General features: G+C 41.4%; 2 protein-coding genes across 2 annotated transcripts; one reads left to right on the top strand and one right to left on the bottom strand.

Moving 5' to 3' along the window:
- The first annotated feature begins 1,693 nt into the window (after window positions 1-1,693).
- Window positions 1,694-11,884, top strand: gjc4b (gap junction protein gamma 4b). Its single transcript, XM_053440402.1, has 3 exons — window positions 1,694-2,022; window positions 9,149-10,316; window positions 10,450-11,884. Exons 2-3 carry the CDS (start codon window positions 9,182-9,184, stop codon window positions 10,461-10,463), a joined length of 1,149 nt encoding a protein of 382 aa, XP_053296377.1. The 5' UTR covers window positions 1,694-2,022; window positions 9,149-9,181; the 3' UTR covers window positions 10,464-11,884.
- A 1,213-nt stretch (window positions 11,885-13,097) lies between these two features.
- On the bottom strand, window positions 13,098-22,339 carry LOC128456305 (lactase/phlorizin hydrolase-like). Its single transcript, XM_053440401.1, has 17 exons — window positions 21,736-22,339; window positions 21,023-21,090; window positions 20,247-20,324; window positions 20,069-20,162; window positions 19,440-19,524; window positions 18,692-19,349; window positions 17,965-18,613; window positions 16,221-17,774; window positions 15,849-16,117; window positions 15,469-15,759; window positions 15,192-15,390; window positions 14,748-14,950; window positions 14,561-14,667; window positions 14,245-14,376; window positions 13,834-14,057; window positions 13,475-13,711; window positions 13,098-13,267 (listed from the first exon to the last, which is right to left on the bottom strand). Exons 1-17 carry the CDS (start codon window positions 22,337-22,339, stop codon window positions 13,098-13,100), a joined length of 5,622 nt encoding a protein of 1,873 aa, XP_053296376.1.
- Between the last annotated feature and the right edge of the window lie 1,058 nt (window positions 22,340-23,397).

The following is a 23,397-nucleotide window of genomic DNA, read 5'->3' as shown; positions in this document are numbered from 1 at the left end:
TACATTGGCTTCCCATTAAATTCAGATTCATTTTAAACTTCTCACTGTAACATATAGATAAAAAAAAATAAGTAACAAATGGTGGTATGGCTCAGACATTATGAAATGCCATACTTACAGAAAACAAGGGTTTATTTGTTGGTTGGTTGGTTTGTTGGCGGAATAATGAAAAAACTGCGGAACAGATTTTCATGAAAGTTGTGGAAGGGCACAACCATGGGGCCACAAAGAATTCATTCTGCTTTTGCATATTCAGCAATTTGTCAGGGAATTATTCATGGTTCTTGATGGGAAAAAAATCAGACATGTTCCTTCTCTATGCAATTTATCAATATTAGACACAAACTTAACATCTAAGTTGGCAATGCACAAGCATGGAGATGTAAAAATTGGATAAGTATGAAATATTAAGTTTGAAATATTGTGTTTGGACGTCTGACGTGTCAGACTGGTAAACTGGCAAGGCCAATATAAGCTAATTGTTGCTACAGCAGTATTGCTATGTATACAGTGAAGAAATACACTTTTTTAAAATACCTTTCTTTAACATGAGATGGTTTCGTTTATATATTTAGTGATTCCTATTGGGAGTCAAATCTGGCATTTTTAGGGGCCTGATATTTATGAGTCCGTGCAATTTGGTTCAGATCCAAATGAAAATCCAGGTCTAGTGGATTTAAATGAGGTTTCTTAGGGTGACTGCCGGCCATTGGCAGAGGTAGGAGCTGTGCTGAGAGTCATTAGATTTATCTTATCCCATCCAACTGTTCACAGAAAAGTGAAAATTAACTCATTATCTACTCACCACTGTGCCGATGGAGGAGGTGGGGGAAGTGTTTGAGTCCACAAAACACTTCTGGAGTTTCAGGGGTAAACAGTGTAATTCAGTACAATTAAAGAAACTGGGGACCACGTAAAAAAAAACAAAAAAAACATTAAATGCCTCCATTCTGCTCGTGTTATGTCATTCAAGTGTGCGCAAGCCCCGACATTCAAATTCAACACGAAACGGCTTCGTTTAGACAAGTTTTTAGCCTAAATGTTTGCTACCGGACCCTTGGGGGAGATCTTGTGTTCAGTGTGTGCGTGTGAAGATGAACGCTGCTCCATGGGAGGATATCCGAGGACATTAACGTTAAAGTGTTAATGATGCCTCTCTGAAGTCAATTTGAATGTTGGGAGCAGTTTGAAGCTTTTTATGTTTTTTTTCTGTTGTTTTTATTACGTTTGAAGACGTAACTTTAATTGTGTTGGATTTGGCTGCTTCACTGTTAACCCCCGAGACTCTAAAAAAGGTGTTTTGTGGACTCAAACACTTTCACCCACAATCCTCATCTGCATAGTGGTGAGTAGACAATGAGTGAATTTTCATTTTTCGGGTGAACTAGCCCTTCAACGTGTATTCACTCCAGTTTCTGCCGAGAGATCCACCTTTAACATAGAACCCGTGATAAACATTTAAATGTGGATTCTTGCTTTGCCTGAAAGTGGACTTGCGATTCAGGTTTTTTCCTTATATATTAAAATCATGTCACATATCAACACAAAGGCCTGGATCGTCTCTGCAGCACAGACAGGACGCGTGTATTATTACTATTATTGTGGTCGAGCAGTCACATACGGAGTTGTTCTCAGTCTCCGGGTGCAGGGCAAAGTTAACAGAGAAGGGGGGTGGGGGGGGGGTATTGCGTCAGGAATGCTGGCGGATGATCGCTTCCCTCCACTGGAGACCAGGGGGTGGGGAGCCTGTAAACTGGGAGGAGGAGAGAAAGAAAAAGGGGGGGATTTAGGAACAGTCTTTGTCCTCACCCCGCAGTACACCACGCAACTGGAGCCGGACACGGAGCTCCTCACACGGGAGACAGCGCAGAAACCACCCCCCACTCCCTGGATGGCTTGATATCGGAGCAGGAGGGCTTTTCTTTTAACCGAGAAGGGAACGAAGGAGGAGAAGAAGAAGAGGGGCTCCCTGAATTTAAAGAGCAAGTTTCAGCAGAGACGAGACGAGCATCGCGACTGAAGGTAAGAAAACACACAACACGCAGCCGGAGCGCGGCGGCATCCCGCAGCTTCTCTAGCTTCATCGGCTAAACTTGCCTGTTTAACTTTGAGGTATTTCGTAGCATCGCATTGTTGCTTTATATATATATATATATTTTTTAACCCGTTAATCGGACCTCTGACAACATGCTGCGTCAGAATGTGTTCAGTTTGTACGCAGTAGAGTTTGCGCACACAGTCGGCCGGCAGGGGGCACTAGTTAAAGCACGAACATTGGCGTTGCGTGGTCTCGTTCACACCGGCGAACACATTTTCTCGTAATTTGAGCAATTTAAACGTGCCGGTGTGCGACGTGTTTTCTATACAAAATTTGTTTGCGTGAATCTGGACTGCGGTGATGGAGGAACGCACACGGCTCGTTCCTTATTTCCTTAAAGTCCCCCCTCACCTGCGTGTTAAACCTCCATATTGTAATTTTTTTAGCTACACACAGTTTAACTTCTCATCTCTGGGTGAGTCCAAACAACACAACGTGCACTTTCAGTCTCTGTGGTCCCACAACATGTTGGCGGCAGCATGTGCAGCACCGTGGTGACGTCGACCCGAGAGCCACGAGGACGGGCTTTCACTGTTTTTATGCAGCTCCCACATTAAATAAGACTATTTTCTATTTGTATTTAATATCAGAGTGCATTAATGAATTATGTGCTTTAACGAAGTAACAATTATTTCCTGTGTGCATGTTTAGCTTCTTCTCCAGAAGTGGACACAGCCACATGTGCATCATGGTTGATTGCATTGTTGATTGTTGAGGGACGGTTGAATTTGATTTCCCCCCCTAGCTTCACCATTTTTTACTCATTGGAGCTCGATCCTCAGATTGGACTCATGCTGGTTTTTATTGTACTTATTTGGCTTCTCCCCTGGCTCATTGGGGCCTCTCAGCCCCAAGGGCTTGTGGGATATATGAAGGATAGCCCCCCAGATGTGAGAGGGCCACAAAAGCCTCTGTGTTCTCGTTGTCGAAAATCTGCTCCTGACTGTGGATTTCTCTGAAGTGCTGCAGATTGACAGGGAGTGTCTGTGTAGACAGACCGGAGGAGAAAGGGACCGGTCATTTCTTCAGGGTGGAAAGTTGTGTCTTACCAGACGGAAAACAAGTGTGGGTGATTGGCTTGTTTGTTTGTTGTGCAATTCATCAATATCCATCACAGACTAACTTATCTCGTTATCCACAAGCATCAAGATGGTCTATCTCTGATCAAGATATCTTCAAAATTAAGTTACATATATTTTGTTTTGAAGTGTCACACTGGGAAACTGACCTAACCTATATGAGTTTATTGTAGACATGGCAGAATTGCTGTATAATCAATGGCCTGTGTAACGAGAAAGTAGAGAAAATAAGTAAAAAATACTAAATGTTTAGGAGACTTTGTTTGTTGTGTTTATTTATATTCGATCTTTAGGGATTCATAAGAGAAAATCTACTAGTTCACTATAATCAAGAATTGCCACAATCAGATTGCCTGGTATCCGTTAAGTTAAAATCAAGCTGAAATATTTTACTTTAGTGACAGAACAACTCTTACAACACCATCTTCTAAACTTATTGTATTCAAGGTGTCATCAACTGACCATCTGTACCACGACTGCACGATACCAACAATAAGAAATGCATATAAATATCTCAGTATTGCAAAGGTTCGATTTAAATTCATGAATTGCTTATTCATTGTGTAAGAAAAATTAGGAGGTATTGCATATAATTAGACCTACTGCACAGTCGTGAAATGCTTTTTATCAAGTGTCATTGACTCTCAGCCAGTGTCACATGAGCAAAGATCAGCCTTTACACTAAATATAAAACAACGTGACCTGTTTCGGGATAATTATTGATATTGACGGATATTACTATTTTAATCTACATCTTCCAGCATAAACCTATAGCAGTTAGGTTTACTACATGTTTGACCATTTTGGTGACACAATGTATAAAAACATATTGTATAATTATTGTAGAAGAAAATGGTTTGAGCCTTGTCCTGAAGTTATCTTTCATGCCTTTTGTGAGGGATAGTAAACTAATCTGTAGACCGCTGACTCTCCCAGCACTTGGCCTCCAACAAGTCAGCTGACTGAGCCGCTGTAACGAGTCGATTCCTTTGCATTATCATTTTTCTCGGAGGGCTAACGCTTTTCAGACTTCAGTCCTCCTCAGCTCTTCATCTGTGACGGATGTAATCATTGGCAGTTTTTGTTTTGCCACTTAAATTCCTGCAGTTAAGATATTGGGAGATGATAAGAAGGAATTTAATCTCCTTTTGGGTAGATTAACATTTTCCACCAGTTTTCAGGTTAAATCGAACTAACCAGACACTCTTAACAGCCATTTCGTTCACTATAGATGAAACTCACTGGCCCGGCGACTTCAAAGCTAGAACTGACCCACAACACTCGGTAAAATCCTGTCTTATAATTGGACGTATACTTGTGCCCCCTCCAGAGAGGCTTAGATCTGTCAGTATAGTTCCCCCCCCCCCATCTCCCTTCATTCATTTAGGGCGGTGCCAAAAAATGCCCAGTCTTATAATTTAAGCCTTATAATTAAAGGGAGAACCTTGAAGTAATTTGTTTTCAGGTGTGGTTTAGCAGCTAACCTAAGACCAAACATTGCTAACACACACACATATACACCCAAAGCCTGCTGCTTATTTGAGCAAGCCATTGCGTAAGTTGAAATATGAGCTAGCAAAGTGTGTTATCTGTTAATTTTGTTGTGTTGTTTTTCATTATGTGAATCTAGCCCCAAAAATATGTTGTGGAAAACTCTTGACAGCTCGTGTTTAAACCAATTCTGTTGACTGAAAGGAAGTTAGTATGATGCCACCAGGAACACTTGACTACAGAGGGGACCGAAACACGTATTGTATGATAATGATAGTAAGGCCAGAGTTATGGATTCTTTAGCTGTATCTGATAGTGATTGTAGGAAATCTGTGACAAACTTGCAAACTCAAGAGTCTACTGACTCAGCCACAATGTTTATTGGTTATTTTAGTTTACTACAAGTAGTTTGACGCATTCACAAAATCAACGTGTGTAGAAACGGCACATTGCTCACTTTCTCACTATGAATTTTTCTGGATATTTTACTGGCGGGCTGGCTGGAAAATATCCAGAGTTACTGAATTGGAGCGTTTGCATTAAAACGCACACGCCTGTAGGAAAATTCCATTTGGAGCAACTCCTTAACATCAGCAGCCTTAGCTAAGCGCAGTCTAGGAGTTGAACTTTGTCTTGAATCCTGGCAGTAAATATGTCATACATGAAATGTGTTGAGGTGTAACCGTTGGCATGCAGGATATAGCTGCATAAAGGCAGCTGTGCAGAAACCGCACATGGAATTATAATGTCAGCAGCAGCCACTGTTAGCTGCAAAGACAAAAACGTACATTTTAAACAGGGCATCTACCAAGGAGCGATTTGAGGGGGAATCATGTGCCTAAATAAATTTCACTGCGTATTGACATTCCAGGTGAAGACAACTTATCAACAGAATAAAAGGGCCTGATAAACAATCTAATCTCCCCCCCCCCCCCCCCCCCACCGCCCTTCTGTGTGTATTTTTACAGGTAAACACACATTGGAGACAATGTGAACTCTGAATCACCACAGAATAAATAAAATCAATGATCTCATCAGAGAGTCTGATAAACCAGCCACAGTCATGAAGGTGACATATTTGAGTTATCTTACAGCAGATCAGTCATCAGTTTGTGAGGACGAGCTGAACTGCTGCTGCTGCACAATGGAAACCTTTGTGCTTCATGCTAAACCTTTATGTATTGAAGGATTGTTTCATCCAAACTTACCCCCCAATTCAGTTGAAGATATTCAAAGTCTAAAAATATGTCTATGTATAATTCTATGGGGGTAAGCAGTAAATTAGATTTTGCGAGCGAGAGAAGATCCTCATGTCATGTTGCATATGTAGCCATGACACTAGGTAAATGCATTTTTAAAGAAAAGTTTTTTGAAGATGACAAATACTGTGACTGGGTGAAACCAACCACAGATTCCTAGGAGGAGGTTGCGAGTTTTTTCGCAAAACATTTAAACTTGTAACAGTTGGATGTAAATCACTGGATTTGTGGATGAACTCAGAAAGCACCAGGGCTATACTGATACCCACTGTCTGCCATTCACTGCTTCTACTGTTAAGTTTAGCTGTTACGTTAACTGTGACCAGTCAAACTAAGCCTCCAGGGCCCAACACCAGTCTGACTGTATTCAGCACTTTTCACTTATGGCCTGAAATAACCCTATTTCCTTTTAGAGGCCTTTTTAAAAGGGTCTTTCAAGTCATTATATTTGAACATTGTGCACATACTGTTGAACAGTACCCAATCCCTTCTCCCTGATTTGATCCATTAGAATATTATATTGAATTTTTTATGCTATCATTAAAACCATTAAAGAAATTTTATTCTTAATGGGATAAAAGAATATGTATTCCCATGTTACTTTTAATCGACCTTTTTTAAAAGACCACACAGCAATATTGTAAAAAAATTGCAAGCTTGCCGAAGTCTTTGGAAAAGTTTAATTATGTGGGGGTGAAATGTTTGGTCCATCTCTCCACTGTGTTGACACAGGCGCTACAGAGCCTTGGGCTCACCTCCTCACATCTTGCTGACCACAGCACAATGTGGGTGTGTTTGTACAGCTCGTCTGAGAACTCTCCAGACATGGGAGGACAAAGCTGCTGCTAAATGGAAGTCAGAAAGCAAATCTGACCATCCGGGACTTTTTAGTTCTGTTGGTGACCTTATGTCACAATGAAAAGATGTAACTTAAAGTGTCATATAGACAGACTGTTCACTTTGCGTCCTATACACTGTGGCTGCAGTAACGTAGCTACTGTTTTCAGAACACAAGCTGTGATATTTGTGTTGTTTAAAAAGAAAAAACAGCCGCCAATCGTCATTTGGTCTCAGTTTGGAAGATAATTTGGCTAAACGCAGTTAAAAGGAATCTGTTCTTATAGCACCCCACAACCTTCACGTTTGTGCTGTAATGAAATTTAAGTTAGTCTGGATTTCCTGTATCATTAAAGGATGGTGATCAAACTGTAAGTTCACACTTTATTAATGATAAGAATTGTGTAAAATTGGAGGTAGATACATTTAATTGTTTTAATCCTGATGGGTGCGGTAAGGCTGTTTTGGTTTAATATATATATATATATATAATTTCTCTAAACTCATCTTCCTGTTGATACATTCAAGGCCTCTATATATATATATATATATATATATATATATATATATATATATAGAGGCCTTGAATGTATCAACAGGAAGATGAGTTTAGAGAAATCTTTTCCTGACTACATCCACATGAATGTTTTGTTTTTAAAGCAACGATGATCGAGATGTACATTTGCTTTTTAGCTCTGTGTGCTCTAATCTGTTTCCATGGAAATACGCAGAAAAGGGCACATGTGGTGACTATTCACGCAAACGTGCGTCAGTAAAAAGGAAGCAGATTGTCTACTCTGGAGTTGGTTGCTTAGTTACAGGAAATACTACAAATAAAAAACACTGGTAAATAATATTTTGGGGATTTTTGTATTCGGACCAATGAGGTGGAACTGTTAACTGACATCAAACTCTGGCATTTATCATTCACTGCTGGTAGTCAACTGATAAGACCCAGGAAGTGGTGTTCAGGAAGTCTTATTTAGGAAGTGGATGCGAGTGACAGCGTCGTCGTTTTCATTTTGTTTTTGCCGGTCCACACTAAAACACGGCCAGCAGCGTTTTCTAAACTTCCTTAACGTTAAGCCTCTCAAACCCCTTTTTCCCCTGTTGTTTGGACACAGGGAAAAAACGTAGAAACAGCGATGAGTTTGAAAACTCACACAGCACACACCCAGCAGCACGAAAGAAAAGAGGGACTGGTAGGAGTCCTGACCTAAGTCCCATCAAGGGGGAGAAGGAGTCCTGCTGACAAACAGAGCATGAACATGTGACATTAGAGGAGTTGACCAGCTGACCTGAAACTTTCAAATCGCTATCAGGGATGTTTGGAGGCTGTCGAATGATCCACAACCAAATACTATTAAAAGATACCGATTGTCATGGGGTGGAAAATGATTTAGTGAAACTGGTTGATTTACATTTACGTCTGAAGATATTTTTTATAATGTACAGCTCTTAAACTTCATTAGACGCCAATCATTTTCACTAGTACTGAAACAGCTCTGAGCCCTTCAGGTGTGGGCTGGAACGGTATCTTCAGCTTGAACTGTTTTGGTGCTTAACACCATCATCGCAGTATATTTTATTGGTACTGGCTAATTACTCAGCAGAAGTTATGAGACAGTTCTCAGATGGTGTGAAACCACAGCAGCTCTTTGTTGCCTCTGTAGTGTAGTCGTCACTTTACTGTGGCTCACTCGGATTATTCAACCCGACAATCAAGACGAATGTGACGTTGGTTCGAGGATGTAAAATCATATGGATTGATGGATCGACAATGTTGCTGTTGTGAAGTGGAATAGGATCGGTCATCCTGGTTACGGTTGAGTTAAGTGTATTAGAATAGAAGTTCTGTCTCATGCTCCGTCATCCCTGTCTTTGTAGAACATGTCCTCATTCCACAGTCCTTGGATTAGCTTTGGCTTAGTGACTGGCTGATAGCATCTACTGAGACCTCTGGGATCTCTGCATTCCCCTTTCATAGATCAGAGGGTTGTTCCAGATGTCTCTAGGTAACAGTGAAACAACAGCCCCACCGTGTGGCTCGGTGGTCCAAGAACAAGAAGTCCAAACAAAAATACCTTGAATGGCACATACCTCTGCCGAGCCCACACCGTCCTGTTGGATATAATAAAGCTCTGGCACCACAGCGATATTATGCCACAGGCGACCAAATGTTTAGCAGCGGGATTTAATTATTATGCTTTGTCCATTTTATCTAAAATCTCTTTTTGCTTACTAACAATCCAATCCTACATGTGGCCTGAACTTGATTTTTTTTTTGTTGTAATTTACGAAAAGTAGTGTTAATATTTCATATCTCTCATTGTCATTGCCTTCCTCCTTTCCGACACCTGAATACATTTTCTGTCTGTTCACAGGTTTGACAGTTTCCCTCCTGTTCCAGAGGCAAAATGAGCTGGAGCTTTCTCACACGTCTGCTGGATGAAATTTCCAATCATTCCACTTTTGTGGGTAAAATCTGGCTCACCCTCCTCATCGTCTTCCGCATCGTGCTGACCGCGGTCGGGGGAGAGTCCATCTACTATGATGAACAGAGTAAATTTGTGTGCAACACACAGCAACCCGGTTGTGAGAACGTGTGCTATGATGCATTTGCCCCGCTGTCACATATTCGCTTTTGGGTCTTTCAGGTGATTATGATCACCACCCCCACCATCATGTACCTTGGCTTTGCTATGCATAAGATCGCCCGCATGGAGGACGAGGACTACCGGCCCCGGAGCAGAAAGAGGATGCCCATAGTGAGCCGCGGTGCTAACCGGGACTACGAGGAAGCAGAGGATAACGGGGAAGAGGACCCCATGATCCTGGAAGAGATTGAGCCTGACAAGGAAAAAGAGGTTGTGGAGAAGCCCAGCAAAAAGCACGATGGACGCCGCCGCATCAAGAGAGATGGTCTGATGAAGGTCTACGTGTTCCAGCTGCTATCACGTGCCATCTTTGAGGTATCCTTCCTGTTTGGACAGTACATCCTTTATGGGATAGAAGTGGTGCCGTCCTATGTATGCACGCGTTCTCCCTGCCCGCACACAGTAGATTGCTTCGTCTCACGTCCTACAGAGAAAACAATCTTCCTGCTCATCATGTACGCCGTCAGCGCCTTGTGTCTGCTCTTCACCTTGTTGGAGATCCTCCACCTTGGCATCAGCGGTATCCGTGACTGCTTTTGTGCACAAAGGCCTGCCACACCCCGCCACCCAGCTCTGGCGAGCCAGAGGTCCTCCATCTGCCGCCAGCCCTCTGCGCCTCCTGGCTACAACACAGCTCTGAAGAAGGACCCAACAGGAAAAATGAACTTTAAGGACAACCTGGTGGACTCGGGCCGCGAGTCGTTTGGGGACGAGGCTTCGTCACGGGAGCTGGAGAGGCTGCGCAGACACCTAAAACTTGCCCAGCAACATCTGGATCTAGCTTACCAGAATGAAAGCCCGTCACGCAGCAGCAGCCCAGAGTCCAATGGCACGGCAGTCGAGCAGAACAGATTAAACTTCGCCCAGGAGAAGCAGAGCAGCACATGTGAGAAAGGTATGTTTTCTACCCTTTTCATCCTTTCATTGATTTTTATTTAGTTCCAACCACCAGTTAGCTTGTTTCTTTATTGTTAAAAACCCTCAGACTGAGTGTTTTACTAAAGCTGACTCCTTCACTATGTTCACAGGTCTCCGTGCATAGGTTGTCACCCGCTGAACACTTCACACCAGGAGCACACAAGGGAGCAAAATGGCGATCGTGTGCATGTGTGATGTCATGAACTTGCTTGAGGTGGATGAAGTCAGCTCAAGCCTTCCAGTGTTACGGGCCCGCAGTGGTCGAGCATAGAGTCGAACGAGGAGGAGAATGGTTGTCTCAACTCAGCAATACTTGAGACGCCAGCCTGTCTGAAGATCCAAAGTGCTAACAAACTACCGTCGTGCAACAAGAATGGTTAAGGTTAACTTCTCCCTCAGGGCAGCTATTCCTCTTTTCTTTATTTGATAGTTTTTATAATGAGACTTAGTTATTAGTCCTTTTTTTTTAAGAGTTTCTTCTCCGTTGGAAGTTCACAGTGAGTGCGTCTCAAGTTTGCCTTAGACCGAAACTTGAACTCCACATGATGGCATTTTGTAAGGCCAAGCCAGTTGTAGTGCAAAACTTGTTTAAACTGTAGGATTTTGTGAGGAGCTGAATCAGCGAGTGCTTGTAGATAAATGTTCAAGGCACCACTCGTAAAAAAATGAAAAAAGGAAGGTACTGGATGTTTGTTGTGCTGATGAAGACTTGTTCGTACGAAGGTTTCCTTCAAGTGTGTTGTCTTTTTTTAGTTTTTCTTCCACAATGATGGTACTGGGCCAGTCAACATTCCCAAAGTCTGGTGCCTGGTAAAGTAACTGGAACACACTTGGGGTGCCTTTCTCCAAAGGAATAAACAAACCTGGGTAATGCTTGAAAACCATGTAACTCTTGATATTGTATTGTTTTAAACTTTGTATTTGATACTGTTCTTTATTTTTGTACTAGTATAGAATATTGTGGTATTGAAAATAGGCTCTTGTCACTGTGGCCAACATTTTTCTCGTCTTTTGGTCAAAGAATGACATTCACGGCCGTCTTCACTCCCCAAAGTGTTATTCTACCGACGGACTAGTGCACTCTGAAAACGGTTCGGTGCATCAGCTTCTGTCATGTTAGTAACGACGTCTTAAAAAGCTCTACAATCCAATCTATTCTAATAGTTGCACATCATCTTTGACCAGCAAGTGCTTCCTCTTTCAGACCCAAATGTAATCGTTATTAAGGGAAAATGCTGTGCGTCATGTTGTATGTCTGAAAGTGCTGATGTTTGGATCAGTGTTGCGATGGTTCCAGAGTCTCAATAAGGGTGGTAAATGGTGTAATCATTTCAATGTGAATTCAGTTGCATGAATGCGCTCTAAGATGCCAACTTTTTCTATTCTGAATCATACCCACAGTGCCGTTGGTGCCAACTCGAATATTGTCATCTCAACTTATTTTTGACCTTTGCTTTTTGTACTTTTTATACGTTTTGTATTGATAGTACTTTGTGGTTAGAATTTTTTTAAATAAAATTTTTTCACCAAATGCCAGTTTTCAAATGGTTTCGGAATCTTTATTATCTTTATTTGCTTGAATATTCCAGGTCCAGGTATTAACTTTATTATTTTGCAATCATTTCAAACTTTAAGTGATGGAACAAAACCTGGAAGTGCTTGACATTTAGTGGCTTAAAAGACTATTACATACGTGACAAATACTCTAAAGACTTAAAATGGTGCAATAAAATGCTAACTTGTTATTTTAACAGAATAGATTTCTGAAATGATTCAAAAGTTTTTTGGTAAATAATACATAGTTGCCATGATTTAACTATTCGAGTTTGTCAAAGGGCGATAAATAATTTCCCTGCAGCCTCATCTAAACCAGCTTGAATCTACAGTGAACTCTAGTGGATTGTAGTGATTCCTACAGGGCAAAACAACTTCACCGTTTGCAGTTAAAAATACAGCTTCCGAGGACATAAATTAGCTAATAATAGACCCATACAAACGCAGCTGGAATTTTCTTAAAATATAACAAATTCAACATCTCGTCTCCACAACACATGTCCCGCTTCTTGCCGGTCAAACTCTAGTAGCTCATTTGTGCTGTAATGTCTTTAGTTTTACAATGAAAAATGTGTTCAGCATATGCTTTACGTAAAAATGGACAAGAATGTCCTGCTTCTGCTTTTAGATCCAAGCTTGGATTATTTCAGGAAGTAAGTTATTAGGCCCAGAGAATTTTTTTTCTGTGTTGTGAGATGACTGAGTATATATTATAAATAATAGTGCAGGAGTCATGAATGAGTCCAAGAGCCTGTAAAGTGGAGAATGTGTTATACTTCATCTACTCCTGGTAGAATAAAATCCAAGGGTGAGTCTCAGCATGACGGTTCAAACATTTACTTCTTTAATGATCGAATCATTTGCAACCGAGCCGCCATAAAAACAAACTCACAGACAGATGTTATGAGATTTAGAGAGTTGTTCAGGATCAGTTTAGCAGAAAATCAAATAATATTCATCATAGGAAAATTCCAGATTTATAATTGAGTTGTGAGAGCAGCAGTTAAATATTGGACATATTATTGAATGACAGCAAAATAAAAATACATTTGTTTAATGTTTTTATGAAAAAATCTAAGCTCTTTTGAAATCTATGAAACTATTTCAAATATGAAGATGCAGATTAGACCTTTACTGATACATTTGTTATTCTTTAACTCTAAAATTAAAACTCCCTTTAAATTTGTTGACGTTTCTGCTACAGTTACTTGGAGCGATTTCTTGCTCTAAAGAAGCAAACAGATGAACCAATAGCTCCAAGCACAGCAACAACCAGGAGAGCGAACGTGGTGTTGAGTCCAGTCTCAGCGTCACTGGTAGAAAGATTCATACCCAGGAATTTCACCGTGTCATCAGTGATCGGAGCACTCGTCCCTGCAGAAAACACACACAAGGTTGTTATATTCAATTTGAATGTATTGCCTGACAGTGTGATTCTACGTAAATAAACCTCTAAAGCTAATTGCTCAGTGAAGTAACACACGACAAGACACATAACTGGAAAAAAAAATTATTCAAATAACTCAGGATGAATAAAATGTGCAATGTGTGTTGAGGTAATCGAAACCGGTATCAGTTTACCTTCAGGCACGGGGCTCAAACACTCATGGGGCCCTGAGGCCGGGTCAGGGAATCCGTTGCAGTTAATGATGGTGGAATAGGCAGCGACCGAGGACTTGGCCACACGAGAAAGCTGAGGGTCTGATCGATTGACGTAGAAAAGGCCAAATCTCTCTGAAAAGCCAGTTGCCCATTCTAGGTTGTCCATCAGCGACCAAGCTGTGTAACCCCGGATATCCACACCATCCAGCAAGTTGGCTTAAAGAGAGGGTCAAATTGAAAACCATTTTAAATGCTGACGCAAACAACCTTCACTGTAAAGTTGTTGGTAACTCTTTCATTTCATCCCAATGTGTTTCAGGAAAGTTGCAGTTTTATACCTTTCAGCGCCTGGTTGATGTATTGTTCATAGTAGTAGCTCCTGTAAATATCATTCAGGTCAATAGGCCCTCGCCCTGACATGCCATTCTCAGTGATGATGATAGGTGGGTTCCCATACTCCTCCTTAATAAAGTTTAAAATCCTCCTAAATCCAAACGGTGACACCTTAAGCCACGATGAGCCTGAATCCAGCCAGGTGCGATCAGCGATTGTTCCTGCACCCCTGTGAAGATCAATCAATTCTTTATCTTTTATTTATGTGCTGAACATCGAATATAGTGCACAATAAGAAGATGAATAATTTTCATTGAACCATCTTGTGAATATTAGTGTTCTATAAGCCTTATTCATGAAATAGTGCAGAGTGAGAAGGCAGCTCATGAGGTAACCGCAGTGTTGGTGCTGCTTACCTGTCAGCGTCATAATGCTGAAGTTTCCCGTAATCCACAGGGAACGCCAGCACAGTGGTGTAATGGTTGAACCCGAAATAATCATAGGTACCCTTAATTCTCTTAATCTCCTCAGGAGAGAACTCCGGTAGCCTAGAGAAAATGAAGTGACATCGTTTAATTTAATACACCAACACCACATGTGTGAGTTATAGCAAAATGAAAATGAACATAGCAATATTTAGGTCCCTCCTAAATTCCTATTTTAAGTCATTTTGCCTGAGATAAAAATTTGACATTATTTTCCTTTCAGAATTGACATCAGTGTTTATAATACCGTGATTTTGGCAGACCAGCTGCTAAGCTTCGCTCTCGAATGATCGTCTTCATCATGTTGCTGTAGTCTCCATTAAATACAGGATGGGCAAACCAGCCAATGTAAAACTGCAAAGAGAGACACCGCTATTAGAGACTTTACACATGTTGAAAGTTATAAGTTATATACGTTTTTGAAATAACTGTACCTGCACCACACGTTTTGCAGCGTCAATGTCCTCCTGCTTGTAGGGATTCCTGGGTTCCGACCAGTCAGAGTTTATAGTGATAGAGATAATTCCTTTCTGTTTGGCTCGGTACGTGTCATTGTAGAGGTGCCAGGCTTCAGCATGAGCTTTAAGCAGGTTGTGACCCACAATGTAAGGCAAAGTGCCTGGTCGGAAACTGATCCCTGGACACGCAGAGTAACACAAGTTTAAGTTATATGCTTTTTGTGGTTTAGCAATGTCTATGTTTTGTGGTTTTAAAGGTCTAAAGATTCTATTCTTTGACTTTTTAGTTTTCTAACAGTACAACAATATGTTAGTGGCAGTAAAAGTGTGAGCATTTTAAGGTACTTTTCCTCACCCATAAACAAGCACACATTGGTGCGAGGTTGCATGTAAGATGGAGATCATTTCATTAAGACATACCTGGGGCAGCTGCTCCATAGCCGTGGCCTATGTTGGCAACATTGTAGGGCTCATTAATAGTGATCCAAAATTTTACTTTGTGACCAAGACGGCTAAAGATGAGGTCTGCATAGTCTCTGAACCTGTCAATAATAGTTTCATTCTCCCAGCCCTTAATATCCTGCAGTGCTTGTGGAAGATCCCAGTGGAAGAGAGTGATCTGATGACGGAAAAGAGTAATTTTTTTACAATTTTATATTGAAAACATTCTTGAGATATTGGTAATAATTACACATACATGAGGTTGGATGTTTGCAGCAAGCAGTGCATCCACCAATCTATGGTAGTAGTTAAGTCCAGCCTCATTGATGTGCTTGGTGGTGCCATCAGGAAGCACCCTTGACCACGATATGGAGAACCGATAATGGGTCACTTTGAGTTGCCTCAACATAGCAACGTCCTCTTCTACTTTATTGTAACTGTCGCATGCTACGTCCCCATCGTCGTCATTTAACACTCGGAGAGGAGTGTGAGCAAACTTGTCCCAAATGCTGAGGCCTTTTCCATCTGCTCTCCAGCCCCCTTCAATCTGGAAACAGTAGAGGTGAAACAGAGATTTAAGTAGACAAAGACCTCCTTGATGAAGCATTAATGAGGGGTATTCAGATTAAAAGTTACCTGGTATGAAGCTGTTGCAGTGCTCCAAATGAAATCCTTGCGGAAATGTCCATAAAGCATCTTATCATCATCTGGTTTAGGGAAACCATTGTCCTTTACGACTTGGGAGAAGAAATGAGCGGAGTACTTGGGTGTCCTTGGCCGGTTTGGGTTGGTGAAGTCCACGTGGTGTAACCCAAATCCAATTGTGTACCCTTGAAGCCACTCAAAAGAATCCATGAGAGATGCTGCTACATATCCTTTCACCTTCACACCATCTAGGGCATGGGCTATTGTCGAAATACACAAACACAACAAATTTGCAAAGATCTAAACAATCATGACAATTCTTTATATTTATTTATCTTCAGAGCTGTGTTCATGTCGGCGCACCTTTAAGAGCCTCATCAACATAGGTCTTGAAATAAAATACTCTAGCAGAGTCATCCCAAGTTGTCTTCGATGCCGTAGCTACTCCATTCTCAGTAATGTAGATCTCTGGATCTCCATACTCCTCTTTGATCCAGTTGAGGAGTCTCCTCAAGCCCCATGCAACAGCTCTCTGGTTACTGATGGCTGTGGTTGGTGAATCACTTTCCTCTGCTTCTATCAAATCCTTGTCTAAGTCATAAGAATGAGGTGTGAGCCTCATTGTAGCGTGGCGTGCAATCTTTGTAGTGTAGTGATTTACGCAGAAAATGTCGGCAGTTCCCCGGATGAAGCTCTTTTCTTCTTCAGTAAAGGAAGGAAGTCTTGACTCTGAAAGACCTTGAATTTCACTTTTGTTTCCAACTTGCCATTTCATTGCTTCGGGATAGTCCCCGTTCTTAAAAATAGGGTGTGCAAACCAGCCCAGCTGGAACTGCAGAGCGCGGTCAGCAGCCACCACTTCTCTTGGAACCGTGACATCTTTAGGTTCCATCCAATCAGCATTAAGGGCAATGGACACTAGTCCACCTTGGGATGTCCGATACTTATCATCATATGTGTGGTAGGCTCTGGCATGAGCTTTTATCAGGTTGTGTGCAACTCTGTATGGTGCAATTCCTGGATTTTTTACATTTGGTGGAATCTGTCCAAGTCCATATCCGGACCATGCAATTGTTTGAGGCTGGTTGAAGGTCATCCAAAACTTTACTCTGTCTCCGAAGTTGTCAAAGCAGAAGTCACAAAAGTCATTAAAAATATTAATCATGTCTACATTGTCCCATCCACCAATGTCCTGCAGAGCTTGAGGGAGGTCCCAGTGATAGAGTGTCACCATGGGGGTAATGTTATACGCTAGGAGACCATCAATGAGTCTATTGTAGTAGTCAACACCTTTCTGGTTCATGGAGCTACGCCGACCATCAGGAAAGATCCTGGACCAGGACAGAGAGAATCTGTACGAATTCACCTTCAGAGCTCGCAGCATGTAGAGGTCTTCATCAAGTCTGTTGTAACTGTCACAGGCCACGTCTCCACTGGCATTACCAGGAATATTGCCAGGTTCTTGGGTGAATGTATCCCAGATGCTGGAGTTCTTCCCATCTGCATTCCAGCCACCTTCAATCTGGTAAGCTGATGATGACACTCCCCACCTGAAGCCTTGAGGGAAGGTACCATAGTGGTAGAGCTTTCTCTGAAAATTGTTTTGTTTAGAGAATTTCCTCCAAACATCCTTGGCTTGTGATGGGACTGTGGAAGGTGGCATCGGGGAAACTTTATTTGACTTCGTATTTGACATATCTGGTGCATGAAAGAACTGTTTCTTGGAAGCAAAACCATTTTTCTCAATGACTTCAGAGTAAAAGTAGGCAGACTGCTTTGGAGTCCTGGGTCTGTCAGGTAGATCAAAGTTGACATGGTGGAGTCCAAACCGTTCACTGTAGCCTTGTGGACCCTCAAAACCATCCATGAGTGACTGGACAGTAAACCGCTGAACATTCACGCCATCCAGTTGTATAGCTGTTGAGAGAATAGAGACACTGAGCCCCACAACTATTTATAATATTTTCCTATTGTTATAATTCTTAGTATTTACAGGGTGCAAGACACAAACTCACTTATTTTGTCCTGTAACCATCGATTTGTACAAAAGATGTTTCTAAAATACTAACAAAACAGATGAGAGTATCGACTACTACCTACAGCATACCTTTCAGGGCCTCATTGATGTAACTCCTCATGTACTCTATTCTGCTGGTATCATTGAGAGTGTCCCCACTATACCCAGTAGGCATCCCATTCCCAGTTATGTAGATAGGCACTTTATTAACATTCAAGTATTCTGTGGAAATGTAGTTTAGAAGCCTTCGGAGGCCCCATGGTGTTGAATATATCCAGTCAGAAGCTGTAGGGGACCACGATGGATCCACATGGGTCTGGAAATCACCAACCCCCTGAGGACCAGCGGTGCAGCCACCATCACGATTGTTGACCAACCGGGAGGTATAGTGGTTTAACCCGAAAAAGTCAGCTGTTCCATGGATCCTCTTCCTGTCTTCAGGAGTGAAAACTGGAAGCCTTGCAGGCTCAGAGCTGGGACACAGTCTTTTTTTCTCTTCAATTTGAGTCTTGAGTTTTTCAGGATAATCTCCGTCTACAAATATGGGATGTGCAAACCAGCCCAGCATGAACTGCAGGTAGCGATCTGCAGCTACTATGTCTTCAGGTCTGGAGGGGTCCAGGGGCTCGGCCCAGTCAGAATTCAATGCAATGCCCACTTTTCCTCCTTGTTTCATCCGGTACTTGTCATTGTAGACATGCCAGGCCTCAGCATGAGACTTGAGTATATTGTGAGTGGCCTGCAAAGAGGAGAGAACCGTCAGCTAAATGGATAGGAATGACTAATATTTATATTACAGCAATGACTTTACATTCACCTGATAGGAGGCAACAACATAATCCTTTACACCAGGGGGGTGGTCACCAGTGCCATAGCCAGCATGGCTCACCACCCAGGGGCTACTGAATGTGTTCCAAGTCTTGACCCTGTCTCCAAACCTGGAGAAGCAGAAGTCTGCATAGTCCTTGAAGGCTTCAACGATGGAAGTGTTGGTCCATCCACCATGTTCCTGGAGTGCTTGAGGCAGATCCCAGTGGTAGAGGGTGACAACAGGTTGTATGCCAGACTCAATGAGTGCATCGATCAGCCTGTCATAGTAGAGAGCCCCTCTCTCTGATTGAGTGTCTCTGTGGCCTGAGGGGAAAAGACGGGCCCAGGAGATGGAGAACTGGTAGGTGTTGACATGGAGACCTCGCAGGAGGTAGACATCATAATCCACCTTGTGGAAACTGTCACAAGCCAGATCAGCTGTCTGATTCTCAAAGGCCAGGCCTCCATGACCAAAGCGATCCCAAACTGTCTCCCCCTTCCCCCCTTCCGACCAGCTACCTTCTACCTTGAAGGACTCACTGGACGTGGCCCATTGGAAGTCTGCAGGGAAGGATTCTTTGAGAAAAAGGTCACGCGTAGTCTGGGCCTCAAACTTGTGCCACACACTGTGATAACTGCTTCTGGACTCGGTGTATTCTGCAATGCTACAATTTTTGGAGAAGAGTTAATCACAGAACAACATAGAGATATGCAGTAGATATGCATCATAAATTGTTGCTGACACAAACTCTTACCTGGTTTCAGTATCCTGCATGTCTAGCTTACCCAGAATGTCCATCATGTCACATCCCACAATGTTCGGCTCATTGTTGTTCAGGACTGTGAGGTGTTCACAACAAACATTAATGAATAAAATATGCAACTATTAGAATATTTTCCCTTTTCGTTATAATATATTTTGGGGGGATGACATTTAAGTTGATACAGTTGCTCAAATGGTACATCTACAGTAAACACATAATTCATGCTGCCTAATTCCTTATCTAACCACAGTTCAGTTGTAATGACAGTTTTTACATTAAACAATGACTGTCGGACAGATTATGTAATCAACTGCTATTGAATAGTTTAATGAACAAACTAATAAATAGAAAGTCCAAAGGCTGTTCATGATTTTCCTTGTAAAACCTTTACTGGACCATGTTTTTTTTTTTTTTAAATCACTGCCACATGATGACCCACAAGAGAGTTAACTTTTATGATTATTGTACAATAAAGGTTTACGATGTTGCAGTTTACAAGTGTACAGCCTTGGCTAGCCACTGTGTTTATCTTATCTTGGGTTCTGTTTCTATAAGAACATAAAAGTTGAAAATTGTATAGCAAAGTAATAGGCCTATTAGTTGAGCTGCAATGTCATTACCTTGCAGGATATTGCCAAGGAGCTGGAACAGACTGTAAGAACAATCACGAGCTGTCATCTTGTATATCAGTACAGGCAAGTTCCCACTGGACATCTACAACATAACGTAACATGCATGTGTTGGTAGAGTAATGTGAAATGCAAACTGAGAAGAAACACCTTGTGTTGATCACTGTACCTGTAAACTCCTCATCTTCTCTGCAAAGTTAGACGTTGAGGCACAGTTATATTCAATGTGGACTGACAGGAAATCCATCTGTTGCAAAAAGCAAATACACAACGATATGTTGTTATAATCCTGTCCCTCAATGAAACACACACTGCTTGTGCAGGTAACACATTAGAGACTTTAAAACTTTAAACACTGTTACAGACACACTGCCTATGTGACTGGTTAATGTCTAAGTAAAAGTATTACTGCAAGACCTAATATTACTGCGTACAATATACACCATGTATATAAATCGCAATGAAGTATCTATCTTCTGCCAAAATGGAAGTTTATTCTTTTGCAACAATATATTTTATCTCCAATTCATTTATCCCATTAATACGGGTGGAATTCAAGATCGACATAACATCCCAAACCATTATCAGAATTATTTTATTTGACAAGTATGTTTGCACATACAGGAAATTGCCTTGGTGTCGTTCGTTGGTGCAGAGTTATGGGCATGTGTGGTGCTAAGCTGCAGTGATTGCTGATAGTGCCAATAATATATCAATTATAAATTACGTGCAGGGGGGGGGGGGGCAGAGTCAGTGTGATGCAGAGTCAGTGTGATGCAGGGGGCTTGTTTGTGAGCCCCACTGCATACATTTCTATATAATTACATGTACTGAAAACATACACATTGTTTTAATTTGCCACTAAATAATAACAGCACCTCACTTGTATTATATAAACGACAATGGTAGGGTAATATGTGTAGGAAGATGAAAGATGCAACTTACTGTTGTATCTTTAACCTGAGGAATCATTTCCACATCACTAGATCCCAAACCAATGGACAGACGTCTCCCTGCAACATATGAGCATTAAGTTATCATTTATTTTAATTTATGGATCACCTGTGTGGACTCATACTGGATTTCCACCTGCTGAGTCACCTGGAAGACTTCAGTATATTTTCAGCATTGCATAATTCTCCCTTTTTTCTTTTATTGAGCTCCACTGATCACTGACATTGTCGTGATAATCTACACATGGAATCTGAGCACACATTTAATATAATAGAGTGAAGGGTTTCAGTATCAGTAAGACATAAAACATTTATTTTGATGGGGGATCCTCAAGACACATTGAAAAGTAAATATATCACATATCTTATTTAGCAAGCCATAATAGCTGTGACAACAATCAAAATATTATTAATGTTAAATTTAAGTATAACAAACAGTAACAACACTTAAAGCTTCCTCAGGAAATCATCATTTCCTCATCTTAAAACAACGTGTTACTCCGTTTAATTTGAAAAGTGCTTCAATACTAATGTTACTCATTTTTAATGTGTAATGTCAATTTTTTCTGTATTGTTGGTTTTGTGTGCTTGTTTTATTTGAGATACAGTACCTCCGGGGGCTCACCTGTCAATAAATTCCAATATAAATTCAAATATCGACAATACAATTTATAAACTAAGTCAGTAAATCATATCTTTACCCACCTTCTTCGGGAAACTGTTGATGGTAGATCTTGTAGATGTTCATATGGAGCTGCAGGATATTTTGCAAAGGCCGTGGAGCGGCCGCAGGCGCCCAATCCCGCATAGCGCTGCCTAGGTCACTCAGTGTCAGCCATGACTCTGCCAGCTCTCCAAACTCCTGAAAGGCAAACTCTGCGTACTGCTGAAACATGTCCACCAGCTCCCGGCTCTCCCAGCCTCCAAACCGTGACCTCAGAGCCTCGGGCACAGTGGAGCCGTGAAGCACAACCAGAGGCTGAAGGCCCGACTCCAGCAGCTGTCTCAGCAGGGTCTGGTAACAGGTCACCACAGCCTGGTGGGGCTGGCTGGGGAGGCCCGTGGGTAGAAGCTGAGCCCATGACAGTGGCACCTTGAAGTGGGTGACCCCTCTGCTCTGGAGGTGCTCAAAGTAAAGTCTAGAGCCAGGAGGTATGGGATGACTGCAGTCAAAAGCATCATTCACCTCGATGTTCGAGTTCAGGGGGCCAGCAAGGAGCATGAAGCCCTTGTGTCCATTCACCCCGCTGCTCCAACACTCACACAAACACACACCATACAGACACACAAGCCACAACAGGTTCTTCATTGTGGCTGGAAAAGGATAGACTGATATTATTCACTGATAGCCAAGCTCCTTAAGGCAATATTCTTTTCTGCTTAAGATCGATATCACGTCCATGTGATGCAACTGTTTTATTGCAGCCTTGTGATAGTCAGAAAGACTCTGGACTCCCCCATGTACTCGCATCTGAAGACTATGAAATATGCGGTTGCTATTTGTAAAAATGTTTGAGACATTTTTAGTAGTTTAAAGCTAAAGGGTGAGAGACAATGAGCTCCCTATCTGTTTTCTAATAAAATCTCTGATTGATGTGAAAGACCATCACATTATGGAAGGTGCTAATTCCACCTATTTGTTTGACAAAGGAAGGGCCTAATAAATGTACAATATTATAATTCATAAATTAGATGTATCTTGGAACGTGGCCTGTACTTGGGTTATTCAAGGGCCTGAATTAGGTGACTTACATCACATATAGTAATATAAAAATGCAATTTACAAAAATATATTTATATTTGTATATATGTTGTGAATCTTTTGAGTGTGTATTTTCCAAAATGTTGAAGCAGCTTTTGCCTCAACAACAACAACAACAGAAAACTCAAAGTAACCCCTTACCTGGAAATAACAAACTCTTCAATTCAAAGTACAATGATAAAGAAACAGATAGATGGTCTGTAATAAATATCCCTAATCTCTGCTGTGTCACACACAGATATAATACAAACAATACATTTTAAATTCCAATTTGTACATTTTAACGTTCCTTCCTTTCAAATTAAATACAATCAGTCAGTAAATTATGCACAACGTCTGCCACTGTCACCATGTCAGATTTACCTGATCCTGAACCCTTGACCCTTGGATATTTCATTCCTCTTAAATTCACAACCATGGGGCTCAACTTGTGTTGACAATTACAATCTCTACAATTTAAAAAGTTTAACATGGTTTTCAACATATGATTTAGTCTACCTCTGATAAATGTTACAACAGAAAATACAAATCTTTTATCAAGCGCTAGAGTCAATTCAGAGATAAACAAAGTTTCGCTGTTGACAGATGAGTCCTGTAAAGTTGTA

The sequence above is a fragment of the Pleuronectes platessa genome, chromosome 14 (assembly GCF_947347685.1).
Source record: "Pleuronectes platessa chromosome 14, fPlePla1.1, whole genome shotgun sequence".
Taxonomy (NCBI): Eukaryota; Metazoa; Chordata; class Actinopteri; order Pleuronectiformes; family Pleuronectidae; genus Pleuronectes; species Pleuronectes platessa.
The sequence above is the reverse complement of the archived record's forward strand: the minus strand, read 5'-3'. Positions and strand labels throughout refer to the sequence as shown.